The 18,983-nt window shown below is 44.0% G+C and overlaps 1 protein-coding gene across 2 annotated transcripts in view; it reads right to left on the bottom strand.

Moving 5' to 3' along the window:
• LOC122621956 (FERM, ARHGEF and pleckstrin domain-containing protein 1) overlaps positions 1-18,983 on the bottom strand; it is a 34,642-nt gene that overhangs the window by 1,256 nt on the left and 14,403 nt on the right. Inside the window, exons 8-12 of one of the 2 annotated variants that reach the window (XM_043800004.1) lie at positions 17,050-17,156; positions 16,713-16,828; positions 16,395-16,650; positions 10,140-15,931; positions 2,239-9,960 (exon numbers count right to left, since the gene is read on the bottom strand). In XM_043800004.1, coding sequence (XP_043655939.1) covers positions 4,612-9,960; positions 10,140-15,931; positions 16,395-16,650; positions 16,713-16,828; positions 17,050-17,156 — 11,620 coding nt within the window. In that variant the 3' untranslated portion in view covers positions 2,239-4,611. Of the gene's footprint in view, positions 1-532; positions 1,799-2,238; positions 9,961-10,139; positions 15,932-16,394; positions 16,651-16,712; positions 16,829-17,049; positions 17,157-18,983 lie in introns of those variants that run through there. The other variant, XM_043800003.1, reaches the window with a different exon arrangement.

Raw genomic sequence — 18,983 nt, 5'->3', positions numbered from 1 at the left:
AACCCTACCTCTGAAACCACATTTAAATTACCGTAATTAACAAAAAGTTATCTTGTAGGCTTTGCTACAATCTACATGTTTAAGCTTAACTTTCATGCTTTCAAAATCCCCGAGATCTCGATATTCATGCGGACAAACAGAACTAAGTGCAGGGATACATAGCGAGATCGAGATCGGTATCGCTTCCTTCTACCTGTTACCTCTTACTTTTCAATGAATCTTGTCTACCCTTTTACATTGCGAGTAAAAAGGTATGATAACTAACGCAAATATTATTTTAAAATAATAAAGTGACACCAATCCTCCTATATAGTGTATCGCTTTAACTTTTATTTAAGTGATAAGATAAAAAACTACAACAATTTTAATAAGTTAAAAATTCTTATTAAGTCTAACAGTATAGCCGCTCTATCAACGCGTTCGATTTATTATTATCTACAAGGATAATAACTATTCGCTGTGACTTGGTTTTGAAAACTATGTAATAATTGGGAATTTATGTAGAAAACTTCTTTTATATAAATATACTCACTGCAGTTCTTAAGCGTCGTTAGCTGAAGTTGCATGTTGGGCGGTCGGTTTTTAATATCCGCGGCCGCTTTGGAGAGCTCGGCCAGCCAGAGGGTTTTTTCAGCGGTGGTGCCCGCACTCACTGTGATGGCACACTGTCCGCCAAAGATGGAGAAGGTGTTGTGCTCGGCGTTCTCGGTGAGTAATGACCGCACAGGAACGTGGCCTAAAATGCGAAAGCTTTGGTCCAGCGGGGACTTAGACCCGTAGAGCAGCAGGTCCGAGAACAAGAAGAACATTCTCTGCTGCAGACCGCGTTTTGAGTGCTTTAGAAGGCATCCCTGGCGGATGAGTCGGCGATGGGGCTGAACCAACTGCTCGAAGTTGATGTCGCGTTGTAGCTCACACAGCTCCACAAAGTTCGCAGAGTCGGGAAGCTGGGACCTAATCCCCTTGGTGCTGCGAACAAGCAAGTGGTGCACCGCCATAGTATCGGCATAGTCGATATGCTCTTCCCCATAGTAATCGCATAGACGCTCTAAGATCAGTTGGTAGTGCAACAGGCGGTTGAGAGGCTTCAGTAGAAGCTCACCGATAGGTAAATAGCACACCTTTTGCTGCTCAAGCTCCTTGTACACCTGACGGAAGCGTTCATCGCCTTCGTACATGTCGTTCATACAGTGCAGGATGTCCAGGTGGGTCTGCACGTACTCATCATAGATCGGCAGAGCCGCCATGTGCTTCATCATTACATCTCCGATACGTTGTGCTTCGTGACCTCCTCGTCCCTCCCACTGCACCATGCGATGTTCAATGTCGCGCAGGAAGAGATTGTGGTGCTGCGCCAGGGAGTCGAGCAGCTCGAACAACGGCTGCAGTTGCTCCACATCCCCGAGACTGAGGACCTGTCGGAAGATTGTGTTCAGCACATCCAGATCCTTCTTGTACGTACGTTCTGTCATCAACAGCTCCTTGGCCAAAAAGTAGCTGGGCTCGGTGGGCCATTTCCGCTTTTTCACTTCTGCCTCAATATCGTGTTGTGTGCTCAGGGGATGCACATTTCCGTTTCCGTTCCCATTCTGGTGCGAGGCGGTGGCAACGCCAGTGGCTAACTCCTGTCGCTTGGCGTGCTGGATTTCTGCCTGGATTACGTCATATGTTCCAGCCTCGGATCGGGATAGTGACGAGGACTTATCCGATCCTAAGGTGAGGTCGTACCGCGTTGGTGGAGTGGTAATTTCACCACGCCTGTCCAACGACATATTTCCATTTATGCCATAGTACCCATCTGATAATGAAACAAAAAAGGAAAATCAAAATAATTAAATAATAAAAATTCAATGATTTTAGGCTTTATCGAATTCAAAACTTTATGCACAAATAACATTTTCAAGTATCTACAAATGTTATTAGACGCATTTGTAAATCAATTTTTTTGCTATAGCACGAAGGTATTCCAAAATTTCTGTCTACAGACTGTTTAACTCATAACCTCATGACCTTTAACTCATAACTTTATAAGCTAAGTATTAAAGAAATTAATTGGCTAAGTATTTAAGAAATTATCATTACATAAATAATAAAAAATGGAATAAAAAACATTTAAAAAATTTTTAAATGTTACACTTAAAGAAAAAGTCATAAGGAATTATTAAAAAAATATATATATTATATATATATAAACGTATTCAAAGTCTTTGATAATTTTTATTGATTAATGAAGTTTTATTTATTACGTTTGTTTCTATATAATTTTAATTTAATGCTTGGTAAATAGATTGCTCGTGTACGTTTCATTGGCTTTTGTTACTATAATACTTTTAACATTTTTTCTGTTCGTTTTTGTAATCTTGTTTTATGAGAGAAAACGATTTTAATTTAACTTAAGTCGCAATCAGTTTTTACTTTGTGTTAAGTTTTTTTGTCTCACTTCTTAAAATTAAGAAATGATTCTTTGTAGGTTTCTTTTTCCAAAACAAATTTACCATTTAAGTTTTGATTGAAAACTAGAAAGGAAGCTAGCTGGCATGCCAAAGCTTATATACCCTTGTAGTAAAACTGTTATAAAAAAAAAAGAGAGAACGCTATAGTCGAGTTCCCCGACTATCGATACCCGTTACTCAGCTAGTGGAAGTGCGAAGGAGAGACTTAAATACTGACAGTTTTTGCAAGTTTCTGGGCGTTAGATTGGGCGTGGCAAAATAATCAAATCGAGAGAAATTTAATAAAAATGTTGGGTAAATCGATAGTCAAATAAATGTTGAATACCGAATGGGAACCCTTTACGATCAAAAACAAAGAAAGAAATTTATTTTTATGTTTTTAAATGATATAGAGGTCCTCTCCCGCCCGTTGCATACCTATATAGAATGAAGTTTAAGCCGAGAGACTGGTTTTCGTAGAATCGGTCGGACGGACATATGCATGTGGCTATATCGACTGGGCATTTGGTATTGAACTAGTATACATATGTACCTTATATGGTCGCAAATGTTTTGTTTACAGCGTTCCTGGATAAAAATAATATACCCTTTGCAAGGGCATAAAAATAAAAATGAAGGCTGGATAAAACTGAATTATTTCCTAACTAAAGATCATTTGATTGCATATAAGACTTATTCAACTAACGAAGATGCTTACTTTTTCGAAATAACCAATTTTAGAGCACATTCCATTTTACTTTAATTCTAAACACAAATAGATATTTTGATTTAAATACTTTTGATCTGGGTTAAATTAGTAAAATTATTGTATGACCCTTACATTATCTAGTACCAATCAAGGTACAATCATTTTAACAACTATAAAATATCTTTTTCCATCTTTTGTAAACATAAAGAAAAAACATACATTAGTTACTTATACTTATGGGTATATGAGTTTTCAAATCGGTATAAAACTTAACAGGGTCTCAACGTATTCTGTGGTCTGCAGGCTACATCTATATATTACTTTTGGTATAAGGATCTCTACTCTTGGGTTTTGTGGTTTGGCACAATTATGTACTAAGCAGAACTAATTTCTAAAACAACGTTTTTTCACTTATGACAGTTTTAGTCAAAGTGGTAGTCTGCGTCTAAAAACGTTTACAGTAAAATTAAAATTGTATATATAATAATACCTATATAAAATATATGTGACTAAAAAACCGCATAATAGCTCGAAGTAAATGCTCTTACTATACCGTGTGTTCAGGCAAAAGAAACGTTTGATTATGAATTATATTACCTCTGTTGAGAATTGTTAAAATATTTTTAAATAATCTGCCTAGGATAAGTTATTCAAAGCAGTTGGTTGATTTGTCACTTCATCATGTGTGATTACTAAATTAGATTATAGTGTACGTAACTAGCATAGAAGTTTGATTCTGGATATTTCGATTTATGTATGCCGGGCTTTGGCACTTGGATTGGAAGTCAGATGGAAGGGCAACCTACGCTACCATTACTGACAAAATACCGTAACTGCACATAGTTTGTGGCAACTTTTATTAATCGTATAATTTAATATGCATTATAACTTTAACCTGAAGTATGTGTCTTTTTTTGTATTAGCTAAATAACAATAAAACATTTGTATTTTTGTATTCCATTATTCGATGATTAAACAGTGCTTTAAAATTTTTTCAACTGGTTTAACATTTTTGCTCAACATACCCATATCTATTGTAATGTTAAATTGATCTATAATATTATAATATTTAGATACCGCTCAAAGGCAACTCATTCTACACCGACCTACGGGCATTTGCCATCATCTCTTTTTGTTTGATTTTTTACGTTTGGTAATGTTTGATAAAAATGGTTTTTACTTGAAATTGATTTGTATTTCTAACGCTTCAAGAAGAGTTATAATTGTTTTAAATCGTTAAGCAGCATGTGTTTTCTTTGGTTTTCATTTCTTGTTTTGTTTGTTAGTCGTAAATCAGTCTCAGTTACAAATAAGTTGGTTATAAGTATTTGGATCGTGTCTAAGTGTCAAAAAGCTTTCTAAAAGTTTCAAGGCAACGAAACAAATGAAAAGGCTGCATTCGTTAAGCACACGCAATAGAGATTCTTTTTTCCTTGCTTCTCGTTCTTTGCTTTCTTTGGTGAACTTAATTCACTGGTCACTTAGCTCATCAGAATCATGAAATTTGGGTGGGGGATCCACACGTATGTCCAGACCGCATGCATATCGCTCATATTCAATGGGTTCCGACTCGTAGTCAGACAAAAAATCGGGATACGGCACATGTCGAGCCTGGGCTCCAGTACCTTGCTGCTGAGCCTGTCCAGCTCCTTTGGTCGGACCCCTCCTTATAGTACCCGATCCTGATGCTCCCGCGTCACCCCCGAATCCACTACAGCTATCCTCGCTAGAGTTAGCCAATTCATCGGACAATCCGCCACCTCTGGTTTCGTACTCGCTTTCCTCTGGGTTGCAGTAACTGCGCCCATGATAGGATCGAGCCTGAGGTACTACTGTAGAATGTCCTGATGTTCCTGCCGCAGTGGAATCCTCCCGTTTATACTGCCTTTTCTTGGTCCGTGCTGGTTTCACCGGCTGTCCCGAAGCCGGTGGCATTGGATGATTAGTGGGGGCTGGAAGCTGCACCGGATTAGAGTGTTCCAATACAAGGGCCTGGTGATATATGGGCTTGGTGATGTGGCCCAAGCGGTCGTAGCGGGGAAAACCCATCTCGTCCACATTGTCGCTCATATCCAGACTTTCAAATTTGCCACTATATTGGGGAAAGTCCTCATAGTCGTCTGTTTGCTCTTGATCCCTCTCCAGTTCCTCGTCGAACTCCAGGTATTGGTCATCCCGCTGGCAGGACGAATACTCAGAGCTACCTGAATCAAATTCCGGTACGTAACCCTCGGAGCACTCTGAACTCTCCGCCTTCTCCAACAGAGCTGCAGCAGCTAAATTGGCCCTCATTCTTTTTGCGGGTAACTGACGTTTCTTGCGGTAGCCTCTGCTTCTCATTTTTGCCTCCTGACCTCGTACGTCCAGTGAGCTGTCCGTATCGTTGCCACTGGGGGGACTTTTCAAGGAAGCCGCTACGACTCCAGCGCTCAGCTGGGTGGTCACTTTCCTAGGGGGCTTTTGTAGCAACTGATTCGGCGGCGATTCCGAGCTTAAGCTGCTGGAATAGTACGGTGAACAGCGGACCAACTTGTCGGCTCGCTGAGGCATTTGTGGAGAATTCGGTTCTGTACTCTCGCTGTTCAGAGTGTTTGTGGTGGTGGTTGTATTGGTGGCTGAAGACGTGGAGTGCGGATCCCTCTCTTCGTCGATTCTTATGGGCAGCTCTTGGGACGACTGCTGTGATTTGCTGAGCATGTGCTCATGGAAGGAGCTTGACTGACGCAACTGCTTGCTAGTGGTCTTGAACTCACGGATTTGGGTCTTAGACAGGGTTCTGTCATCATAACTGTGGTGCTTCGCCAGCGGTTTGGGTGGGGGAGCCACAGCGTCGCCAGGTAAATCGTTGGGCGTCACAATGGGTGGCACAGTGGGTACTGGCGGTGGTGGGGGCTTCGCCGCTACACCGGAAGCTGAAATCATTGTTTTTTTTTCCTCTGCCCTAGCAGCTTCGGCTGCTTGCTCCGCCAGTCCAGGTTGCTTCATTTTGTTAAGCAAAGCCTGCATAATAGGGCGAGTTACTGCAGGTTTTGGTTTCGTAGGTGGTTGTGGAGCCCTTGGTTTTTGGCGGACCTGTTGTGCTTGCTGGGTTTGAATCTGACTAGTGGTTGATGAAGGTAATTGGGATGCTGGAGGTCCACCATGGAGCGGCACAAATTCCTGGCTCTGATAGCGCTCTGTTAACTTCTCGCTGTGCGCATACAAACGCTCGACAAACGGCGACTCTGACTCAGAACATATTTCCTGGCTCTGATACAATTTAGACATCATCTCCAGCGACCGACGTTTCCGGGCAGCTGCACTTGTCTCCGGACCAGTTGGAGTATCAGCATGCTCCTGGGAAACTCTCACCTGATTGCCATTGCTACCACTTCTTCGATGAACTTGCGGGAGCGCGCAGCGCTTTTCTTCACTGGGAGAGCTTAAACTAGTTTTATTTCCCGACAGTACCTGTTTGAGAGGAAGATAATCTCCAGGTGCCCCGCCAACAAGTGTGCGGCTACTAGAAGTTGACCACTCACTGATAGTGTGAGCCATTTCGGTAAGAGTCAATGTTGTGTCATCACTCCGAGTGGCTGAGGTGGCCTCACTTAGCTTATCAGTCTCGGAATTGGAGAGCATATCATATCGCAGACCTTCGGATGAACCATTATCCCCGCTAAACTTGTGCGAGAAGCTACTTCCACCACTCTGCTCATTTAGGCTTTCAGCTGATTTATTAATCGAACTTATACTCGATTTAGTCTGATTAGATTTCTCGCTTTTGGCACAGGAGTGTGTGGACACGGCGGAAAGGCTGTCCGATCCGGATAGATTGGCATACTGGCGTACTGTGTTGGTTCCCGTGGACCATTCCGAGATGCTTAGTCCAATTGAGGTGTCCTCCGAGTGAGAGCTGTGTGTGCACTTCTTCTGCTGCCATCCACCCATTCTGACCGTCCCATCAAGATCTGTACCAAGGGAACTTGTTTCCTCCTCAGAATGGCTGGAGTGACTGCATTTATTGCAGCTTGTTCCCCCTCCACCGCTGCTCAAGCGAGGCTCGTAGTTTTTCCGCACTGTGGTCTGATCCTCTAGATATGTGGTACTGCCAGAAAGAATGTCGTCAATAGAAGTGTCCGAGTTGTTTGACCCTTTGGAAAGCTTCCTTAATTGGGCATCTGGTGAAAGCTGCACTTTAATAGTGCCCGGCATGAAGACATCATCACTGGAAAACAGCTCTTCCTCTGAGAGAGGGCTTCGAGGAGCTGGTGATCTTGTCGGCTGAGCGACAATTACCTCGGGGCTGGAGTTTTTCAGCTGAATTCTTGCTGTAGCTTGGGTGGAGGAAGTAGTACAGCTCACATTTAACGAGGTCGAAAGGCAAGAGGCTGCACTTAGCGTAGAGCTAAGACAGCTTACCGTATCTGGTTGTAACTGCTCATTGCCAAAATCATTATCATCAAAGGCTGCCGACATAAGATAGGCGGTGTCCTCGTATGGTAGTACTTTAGCTACATCGGGAGGTCCTACTGCCATTTCCTCGTCCAAAATTACTTTATCAGCACATTGGGCTTCGCTTGCATAGTATGTTTCAATGCTTTCGACAATTATGGGAGCTCCGATGGCACTTGATGGAGGCGACGGCCAGTCAAGCGAATCCTGAGAATGCTGGAAGGACAAGCTTGCCTTCCAGCAGAAAGACTTGGGCACCGGTTTATCCAAATCCGGCATGGCATACAGCGAGTCAGCCGGCTTTACCGGCACATGATCAAAGGGAATCTCCGGAAGTGGCCAGTCTTCCGAGTCCTGACTGCCCGCATTGGAAAGGCACATAAGTGTGTGCCGCTCTACGTCGTCTCCTTGTAGTTCGTCTACATGGGTCACAGAAAAACGTCCCGTGACCAGGGTTGGCGATTTGGGTTCATTAAGACTACCCAAACTGGAGAGGCGATCCCCAGTAGCAGAGTCGCAGGGAATTTCTGGCATCTCTGCCGAAGTTCGTCGGTCAGCATCTGAAATATAAGCAAGATTTGTATTGCTCCTCGAATCGGAGCTTAGACTGGGCTGGTGATCTGTTGACCCCACAGATTCATCCCGCATGCTAACGGAATGCGTCGAGGCTTTGCTAACATCATCCTCCATACTTGACTTTTCCGAAGCAGTGCTACGTTCCGAGATTCTTGAAAGAGTCCTTCCCAAGGTGAACCCAGTACTGTATCCAATGATATCAGTGGGGTTGACACCGATTCCACCTAAATTACTGGTCATGGCTGGATAGCCGAACGTAGCCGGAAAGTCGTTCAGCTCGTCTTGATAGCTAACGTCGCTCGCGTCCTTCTGATCATCTGGCGATACTTCCTTTACGTCGCTGTCAGAGGAGTCGCGCAATGGATTGTGTGCATCATACCGTTCATAACCACCGTCGGTTTCTACATGATGCCAAGGATCATCTGTACTAGAGCTGTTTGAGCTCTCGATGGGAAATGGGCGCCAGGTGCTTTGCTGCTCTTTTTGGGCCAGTTCCCCTCGCCTTTGCGCCGCCCCCAGAGAACCAGAACTGCTTTCTGTTTCAAAGGAACCACGCGACTCAACGCTTAGAGAACCTTTGGAGTCGAAGCTTGATTTTGACTCCTGGGAACTGCGATCGCTACCCGATTTTCCCGCATCCGCCCGAGTTACCGATAATTTCTTTCCCGCGTTAGCCCTCGCCGGCTTCTCAATCCGTGGCGGTTTGCGGGATCCACCTGAACTGGATTCACTGTCCTCAGTGCGCGCACCTCCCCGATCTAATATTTTAGCAATGCGCTCCTCAATGGGTTCCAGATAGGACTCTGTGCTAGTGCCCAAGTCGATCGGGCTCTGCTTTTCTAGGGTCGGTGTGCTCGGTTTTTTGCTCACCAAGACTTTTGGCTCGTTGGTAGGCGTCTGTTCGTTGGATCGTGTAAGTGTGATCTCATCCTTACCGACTTCCAGCTGGAGCATGCGCTGCTTAAGTTCCTGACACTTGCGCGCTTCTTCCATTCCAAAATCCTGTGATATTCCAAGAGGGCGAGCAATGGAGCAGCTGACACTGGACTCCTCTTCAACTGAACTTTTCTCCTTACCCACTGACAGACTTCCATCTTGTTGTCTATGTGGACTTGTGTCCTTTTCTCCGCTTGTCCAGGAGTCTGAACTCTTGGAACGGTCGCTTTGCTTATCCAGGGTGTTTTTTTTCTTGCTGGTGTCCGAAGAACAGGTGTACTTCTCAAAGGTCTCTAGTACAGACTTCTCGATTTGGGGACTTGCGTTGGGTGGCGTTAAAAGAATATTTAAATCTGATGTAGGAGTGGCGCAGTTCGAGTATTCAAGCGGATTAGCATCTTCTAATGTTGCTTGCGTTTCAAGAACATTTCGATCTGGTTCCAAGGTGCGTGGATCATTATCAGAAGTATCCGATCCTATAAACTCATCACATTCAACTGTCATCCAGGAGCCAGTTTCGTCGCTTCGACTGCGATCCAGACTCAGCCTATTTGTATCTTGCCTACCAACTTTTAAATGTCTTTCAGAAGAATTGTCATCCTCTTCGATGGACGGTTCTTCGCATTCTATGGTGGGCACTCGGTGTGGGTACACCTCGGTTCCGCCCTTTGACCCTGGAATTGGAGACTTGCTTGCGGGTGAGATGCTGTCATCAACGGAGACAAATGAGTCAAGGCTTTCAGCTGTGGATGGCTTACGACTAATGGCGCCCTCACTGTCGCGCGCATCTTCCGAAGGTAAAGAACGTTTGAGGATCTCCAAAGACCTACGCTCTGATATCACCGCTTGCATGTCGATATCTTCCTGATGGGGCTGAAACAATAATATTTTATTATAATACCAATTCTGTCACTTAGCGGATCATTTTATTCAATCTTTGATGTTTATTGGTTGCCCTATTAATAAATCAAATTCAATTTTACTTTTACTTTTCCCTTATTAAGTCAAAGCAACGCTAATCAAAAATCAAATAAAATAAAAATGTTGCTTACCTCTTGAACTTGATATTGGTGGGCAAACATTCGACGATCCCCGATAGCACTCCTTACCACTGGCGCCGGCTTCTCCTCATTCTTTTTTGCTGCCTCGGTGGCCTGTCTTTTGTCATCGAGACTACGGGCCTTGACATCAAGACCTAGGTAATGATGTTCAGCTGGTCTCTCCAAGCTACTCGACTTTCCATCTATCTTTTTGTGTACAACACTGCCCTCTATCTTCTGCTTCAGTTCCTGCGCCTTGGCAATTTTCTTTGGCGATTTTATGACCATGTCTTCCGGAGCGTCTGACTTCTCAGAGTCTTCAAAAGACTTATTGCGATCCTCAAAGCTGCGATTTGCTTTATCCAACTTGTCGGGGCTGCGCCCTTCGTCAAAGCTGCGGCTAAATTTCACGAGCGAATTATCAAGTTTTCTGGGACTTTTGGCTATCAGAACGTGATCCTCCGCTTTAGATTTAAACTCTGTTTCAATGATTATCTTATCCCCATCAGTCTTTACGAGAATTTTATCTCCGGGAGCGGGGAAAGCCGGCAACGTGTCCTTTACTGGACTCAGCATAGTTATGGTTTGTTTCATGGCTGATTCATATAGCTTCTGTTGGCGCTCCTTGCGTTTGGCAATGTCTGCCTCTGTTTCTTCTTGGGATTTGCTCTTGTCCTTGCTCAGGCGACGCATCTCGATGGCGCGAGGGCGCTCTTTTGGACTGGATTTCTTACTACCCCTCCCATCTCGTGCTTTTATATCATCAGCACTGGTCCGCCGAGATTCAGGTCTGCTTCTGGATACTGGCTTACCCTTATATGGTTCAGTAGTTTTTAGTTTACCTTTCCCAGTACTTTCAATGCTACTGGCTCTGGAGACCCCAGGTGAGGTCTTTCGGGAACTATTTGCTGAACTGTAGGGTGACCAGTCAGTGAATCGGTATTTTGGTATATTTAGGATGAGATGATCACCGCTCCTAAGCTTCATCTTTGACTTCTTCTTATCCTTGATTTTGACTCCCTGTAAGGCAATTTTTTCTATGTACCGCAGTTGGTTAAGCAGTTCGGCCTCCTCACTGTCGATTGATACTGCACTTAGCAGGGAGTCTTTACCATTTGTTTGATAACTACTTTGCGTGGGTATGGAACCTGCACAAGAGTGAACGCTGTCGGCGGTATCTTCATCCTGCGCGGTCGTTTGATTCTCTCGTTCCAATGACTTCTCTTCGAGAATCTCCGCCTCCTCCTCAAAGCCCACGGTATCGTCTTTCGAAGAAAACGCGTTCATGGGAGGGAGGCGATGAAGCGAAATAACTGGAGTGTCAAGACTCTTGGTTCGTCTCTCTGTTGTTGGAGATTGTTGCTGTGTGGCCTTCTGGCGCTGCAGGGACACTGATCCCTCAGAGAGATTCAGACGTGCATGAGCGAACAAAATGGGAGCATGGCCTTTGGAACGCATTACAATCGAAGAGTCGATAATCTCTTCGATTAACTTTACTTTGGACTTGGCCCCGCTGGCTGTCTGCTTTTTTAAAGTATAATCAATGTCGGAGGCAGTAATTCGTTCTTCGTGGCAAGTTTCATATATATCGTCGTTACTACGGAAAAACTCGGCATGCTCCAATATAGGCGAAGGAATGTTTTCGTTCCTCTGATAGTCATTCGTGCACTCGTCAATACGTCCACGAATTGGCATATGAGGTTCATCCTCTGACGAAGGTATAGAAATAGATCGCTCTGAGATTCGTCGTAATTCAGAAGCATTGGCATACTGAGGGTCAAGTTTTTGGGTTTGGTACCGACTCTCCAGGTCAGCAAGCCGCCTACACTGAGGAGGAGACCCCTCAATCTCTGTGGAGCTCATTGTTTGTCCACGTCCCCACGCCGCCGATATTAGCCTGCTTTGTTCGATGCGGAGAATAGACTCGATTTCCTTGCGGGACTGCGGCGGCGAAAACTCCAAGCGATCGGGAATGGCCTCCGCTGAACCAAATACGTCATCCGAGTCCAAGCTTTCGTCATCGGAGGAAAAGGAGGTAATACGAGTCTTACCTTTCTTTGATTTCCCAGCTGACTTGGTCTTCGGAATAACCCTTGGCTTATTAGCTTTTCGAGCGTTGGCCTGCAGCTCCTTTCGAAGACTCTGAATGAGCTCCATCTGCTTTTGCTCCAACTTCTGCTGTTGCATGCTCTCCGTTCGAGAACTGGTGGCTGAATCGCTTTCAATCTGACTGAGTTTTTTATTCAGTTTCTCCAGCGTTGAGGCGTCCATCTGTTTTGTGATGTCCCGTTTCGGTGAGGACAAATGAATTGTTGGTATGGTCTTATCGATCTCCAAAGTGATTGGGTCCACCTTCGAAAGGTCAATGTTTTGGGTGAAAAGAAATTCTTTGGTGTCTGAAGGCAAGAGACTGTCAAGAATATCAGGCAGAAAATCTGTAGGTTTTCCCGGAACTCCGGAACTAGCCTTTGGTGATTTGGGCGATTTGGGAGATTTTGGTGACTTCGGGGACTTAGGGGATTTTGGAGACTTGGGCTTAATGTGTTTCTTTTCGCTGGGCGAGGGAGCTGTTCCATTCATGATGTGGCGCTTGTGGAGCACATAAGGAATATCCTCCTTTAGAACTTTTGTAAAACGCCTCTCGTAATCTCTGAAAAAACTCTTTGGAAGTTCAAAGCCTGTATTTGGCAGTTCTTGAGCGATTTGCGCTGCAGCACTTCCATCATAGCACTTGGGAATTTCGAAGTTGCCGTGTGCTTTACAAAGGGGTGGAGCACTCGGTATCTGCTTGTAGATGTAATCCTCATCGCTGGAGTTCGAGTCCGCTGGGGTAAGATCAATCGACTTCTGATGCATAAGCACATGTCGGCGAGAATTACTTCCTAAACGAGCACGATTGGCCAGCGAGTTAGGATCGCTTTTGGTGCGCTCCACCATAGCATGAGAGGAGTAATTTAGTGGCACCATAATGGGGTTATACTCCTCAAAGTGTGTTTTGGCAATAAGCTCCTCCTTACGTGTTATCTTTTGGTGAGCCATTATGCGAGCCTGCTGCTTCTCAAACTCCGACACAAGTTCGGGAGTGAGTGGATACTCCGGACTCTGCTTGCTCTTTTCGTCCTTGGTCTGCTGACCCTCCCATTGTTTGGTGTACTTCTGAAGGCACTCTATGCGATCCTGGTCGAAACTGAAGATATTTTCACTATCAGATCGCCTACGGAAAGCAGAAATCTTACATGATTGTGAGTTACCCCTTTTAATAGGAGCCATTTGGTCAAGAGAGTCTCCTGTCTGTATATCTCTTTCTCGACATCGTTTTCCCGAGGCCGGAGTCGATACGGATTCCGGTGACTTGCTACCAAAGGACTTGGCGTTGCGTTCGATCTCCACATTTTGTAGACTTATAGAGTGCACCTTAGAGGTCTTGTGTGTTTTATTGCTGGGAAACGTAGAATAAGTGTCACGACTGTCATAGAACGAACTGTTTGCAGTCGAGCTATGCGTGTCAGAAAGCAAGCAATCGTGACTTTTAACTTTTGGCCTTGGGTATAATCCCTCGGGTGCTTGTTCTGAGCCGGTTTCAACGGCATCATAATAATCACTTTTTGACTCCTGGCTGGACTGGGCAAATTTCTCGTAGATCTCTTTCTTGGTAAACTGCTTCACTTTCTTGCCGGTGGTGGTTGGCATCTCGTAGTTCCTACCAAAGCAGTCACCCACCAAGGATTCCTTGGAGTCCTGACTAGAAGCTACCGACGTTTTGCTTTTGGTTGTCTCCCGCGACTTTTTACTGTCCGTATGGTAGAGACTATCTCTCGACTTTTTGCTGGAGTCTGAACTGCGTGAAATCTTCGTTTCGAACATTTCGCTCTGGCTCTCCAAGCTTGATGTGCGGATCAGAGCCTCCTGAATCATCTTGTAGAAGTTCCCATCTGACTTAACAGATAGCTTTTCGCGAGGCAGATAGCGCGGATCCTCAGCATCCCAAATTTCATTCATAATATCCGCTGCTGACTTTGATTTGACGTCTATTTCCGAGCGGTATTTGTGCTGCTGATGCCCCTCGGATACCGACTCGTCGTCGCTGGGTATGTAGTTGCCCGAATCAAGCGAACAGGAGCGCATGTGGTCCTCGGAGCGGCCACGTCCTCCAAAGAAGTCAATATCGTACTTCTCCAGAAGTTCGTAGCTGTCCTGCGAAATATCGTCTTGTGAACCTGAATAGTCCATATGCTGTCCATGCTGGCGCTTGTGCTCCTGGGTATTGTAAGTACTGCCTGGATAACTGGAGGAGTACACTTTGCTCTGCGGCAATGGAGAGAAATCTTGGTGTGCATCGATCGAGTGGTTCTTGGTCACATACAAGGAGTGACGGGAGTCGTCGTATCGTGTCACTGGTGAGTCAATACGATTGGAGGAAAGAAACTCCTTGTCAAATGCAGTCATTGGCTTAGAAAGCTCCCGATCATAGTAGGTGCTATTGTAGCGCTCGAAGAGATCTTTGCAAGAGCTACTCTTCAGCCACGAATCGCGCTCCACCTGGTCGTAAATATTTCCGCCCTCGTCTTCCTCTTCTTCTTCTTCATCTTCAATGTAGTGGGCGGAAGCATCTTCGGGTTTCACAAACTGAACTGTTGAATAAAGATTGCCAGAAGGCAACTTGTAAGCAAGTTTCTCTGACGAAGAGGAAAGACGACCAGGGGAAAGAATTCCTACTGAATGATGGGTGATGTAGTGGCTGTCGTACGAATCTACTGAATCAACTCCAGACAGCTCCGAGTTCCGGGGAAGTGAATGGGTGTGCCGGGAACTTTGCGAGTCCAGAGAAGGCGTCAGGTAATTTTCAGATTGAGCAAGCTTGGTTCGCCCGCTCTGACCATACCGCTTAGTACCGAATCCAGTCCCAAAGTATGAGGAGGATGAGGACTCTGAGGGGTGGTTAAGATCGTTATGATACTGGTAACTTCCGCTGTTATAATTTCTTTCTTGAAGGGCAGCCGCATATGCAGAGGTGCTTGGTTGTTGCAGGAGAACAGGAACTTGACTTACTCCCATTTGCTTGGCCCTCGTGTACTGGAGTATAGACTGATCGATAAACTCATCACTAAAATGCTTTTCTCGAATCTTTGACTTGGCTTTGCGATTTACAGTGGCATATATGTCGTTGCGTTCGTTAAGATTAAGGTGCTCGCTATTCGAGATCTTGTGCTCCTGGTGTGCAGAACTGTGAAAGTCCGGATACTTGAAGTGGCCCATGTCGTTGATATCAGTGTAGATTATGTTGTCCGTTTCAGTTTCGGTCGAGTTGGCATTGGCGTTGTTGAGCATGCACTGCTTAGACATCGAATAATTGGTACTGCTATAATGGACTGGCGTGGCAGTTAGCGACTGGGACTCCTGTGACTGAAGCTGCGGATGATGGGCATCTCGGGCCGATCCCGAGACCAAGGCCGAGGCCGATGCTGCCGCCGCTGAGGCTGCCCCCATAGTCTCCCGATTGATGGTAGATGCCGTCAAGTCCGAGTCCGCTTCCTCCTCGACTGATTCCTCCTCCCCCATAGGCTCCCCCTCCTCCTCCGTGTCCGCAGTTCCCGGATCCTCCGCCTCCTCCTCCAACTCCATAGAGCTGTTGAGATCCGCCGAACGAACTACCGTGCGATTGTTGTGCATAGTGTTGTGCTTGGTGCTGCTGCTGTGCGTGTTGATGCTGATGAGCTGCGGCGACGCAGGGACAAACGCTTGGGATCCCACTGAGACTCGACGAGGGGTGCTGCTGCTGTACAAGTGGGACAAGTGGCTCAGACCTTAACGCGCCGGATGAAACAACAATTCCAATAATTAGGAAATGAACGCGAATCAGGTATGGAAACAAAACTATACCAAAATAAAATCCATCTCAATTGATCAAACTGCAAAACAAACTCTGAACACTGGAAAAGAAATCATTAAGGTAACAAAACCCCACGAGGAGTGGGAGAAAACAATACGCTATGGCTAAAGGGTAAGAGTAACTAAAATATTGATAGGGAGATAATCATAGGCACCCTTGATTCGAAATATTTAAAATATAAAAATATATTAAATATATATCATTTAAAATATAAGTCGCTTAAATTAACATATTATATTAAATTATATTTTATATCAAACTTGAATCAAGGGAAACACTACCTTCAATTACAGATTTTTATAAACGAATTTAACTTAAATAATATGTTAAAAACTAACACAATATTCATAGGCTTCTTAAACTTGACTGGCACTCACCTGTATTGTGATCGCCTAGATGCACACGAGCCTGATCGGGACCGCGCTGTTGGAGGTGGCTGCTGTGACTGGGCGAAGTCCACGACTGCGCCCCCTGGGGCGAAAGTGAGCGGTTCGAATTCAGTTGGTCCATATCCACTGCCGAGTGGTGTTGCCGTTCCGCCACCGCCGCCGAGCATTCCGCTTCCTCCAGGGAGGTTGGCGAGTCCGCTGCAAAGTTCGTCGTCTGATAGATCTCCACCTGGGCTGCTGTGACCTGTAACGGCAGTTTGGACGGTTATTGGCTGAGATGCAGAATGTGCCGCCAAAGGAACTTACTTGAGAACGCATGTGGTCGATAGGATTGTCGCGTCGGCGATCCAAGGTATCCGCTGCCTTCTTCGTCAGAGAAGGGGTCATCGAGTCGCTGCATTGATTGCGATAGTCCCATGCCGCTGCAGCGTGCAATAAAAAGGCAATGAAGAATTAAAACCAAAAACATTAAAATCATAGAGCATACACTATCAAAACACAATAACTCGACTCGACTATACATTATTCATTCATCATCAGCTAGCAACTTAAGGCCGAACTCAAAAGTGAAATCAAGGCGAATAAAATGATATCAAATCGAATACATATATTCATCAGAACTAGTAACGAAATAAATACAAACCAGTGTCAATTGGGAGAAGGGGATTGGCTGAAATGCTGGTATTCACATACGTATGCGATTGACTTCGGCTACTAGCATTCAGTGGCCCTTGCCGGAATGACTGAGACCTGCAGCAAAAGAAAAGACAAGAGGATACCACGTTTTATATTTTCACATGCTCAGGTAATTCGGTTTCGTAATTAGTTATTCGTTTTAGGTTTAGCGTTTTCTCTAAAGTTTTAGTTTAGCGTTTTCTCAAGGGAATATTTAATTTAGTTTTTTTTGTTTTTACGACCAATTGATAAGAATTCTTTCGATTTGTTTTAGAATAAAGCTTTACTTAAATAAACCAAGTCATTTCAGTTAAAATTATAAATAATGAAAATGGTAACGGAGAAGTTTAAACAGCTACTTAGTATGCAACTATAAAGAAGAGAATGTAACGCAATACATATTCAATATCCTGTGTTACTACAGAGGCTCGTATTTATTCTTTCTACAAACGAAAGGCATTTCGGATAACTTAAATGAACTGTATAATATGGGTTTTAGAAACTTCTTTTTTGAATATGTACAAGCAAATATAATATTAGTTAAATCTGCATTGCGTGTTTACCGCGAAAGTGTTTATTTCATTTATTGTTTTAGGTTTTGGGGATATTTATAGTAGAAGCAACCGACTAACTTACTGCACACTTAGGAGGAACAATGGGAATGCGTTATTAACGTGTTTAACTGGCTTACCATCAACGTTATGTTTGTGGTACAGTATACACATTTTGGGGAGTTGGGGAGTTTAGTTGAAAGGCAAGCTATGAGCGGGTATGAGGTTTTCCCAAAATCGGTTATTTGCAGTGGATTAAATATTAATCAGGCTTAGAACGGGATGGAAGCTGGATTGGGTGGATGAAAAAAAAACAGAATGCTTTGCTGTATCATATAATGAGTTCCAATTCGGTTGCACGTTTGGTTCACAAAATCAAACTCTATCTACATCTACATTTGTTTTAAAATTAAACTGAATGACGGTCAACACACATATTGGCATTTGGTTGAGCAGCCCCACATAGGAAAGTGAAGTAAATCAAGAATGAATATTTAAATGTTTATAAGGAAAATAAATGTCAAATCAATAGCGATAGTAATTTAAATGCTTATCGTTCTTTCTTGTATATTTAACTGGATTTGGATAATAATTTAAACTATTTTAAGTTTAAGTGCTATTTTTATTTGTTTAAGTTACTGTTTTTGTACCAATTGGTTTTTGAAATCCTCTTTTCTTTTCTAAGGCGCAATAATGACCTTGATAGTTTTTCTTTTTTTTATGTTGTTTCCATTGGAATTTTTTGTATTTGTTGAATGGGTAGGAAGAAATTTGCTTGAAAATAATAATCAAAAACCACTAATAACGAGTGTAATAAAGAGTGTAAGAAATAACGAACATACGAGTCGAGTTAAATGAGAACGAAGTCAAGATGATTAGGCTATAAAATGTAGGCTGATGGCTATATTATTTGTATATGCTTAAAAATATAATTGTATATGAATATGGAGGTTATTTATATTAAATGCTCGTTCAAAACTGGTTAGGAATTTTGCTGCCAAATTGGTTTTGCTCTGGAAAATATAAGCTACATAGCCAAAGCCTAATATACTTATTATTATACCCGTTACTCGTAGAGTAAAAGGGTATACTAGATTCGTTGAAAAGTATGTAACAGGCAGAAGGAAGCGTTTCCGACCATATAAAGTATATATATTCTTGATCAGGATCAGTAGCCGAGTCGATCTGGCCATGTCCGTCTGTCCGTCCGTCTGTCCGTCCGTCTGTCCGTATGAACGTCGAGATCTCAGGAACTACAAAACTAGAAAGTTGAGATTAAACATACGGAATCCAGAGACATAGACGCAGCGCAAGTTTGTTGATTCATGTTGCCACGCCCACTCTAACGCCC

This window comes from Drosophila teissieri, chromosome 3R (assembly GCF_016746235.2).
Source record: "Drosophila teissieri strain GT53w chromosome 3R, Prin_Dtei_1.1, whole genome shotgun sequence".
NCBI lineage: Eukaryota > Metazoa > Arthropoda > Insecta > Diptera > Drosophilidae > Drosophila > Drosophila teissieri.
This window is presented reverse-complemented; position numbering and strand designations above follow the sequence as displayed.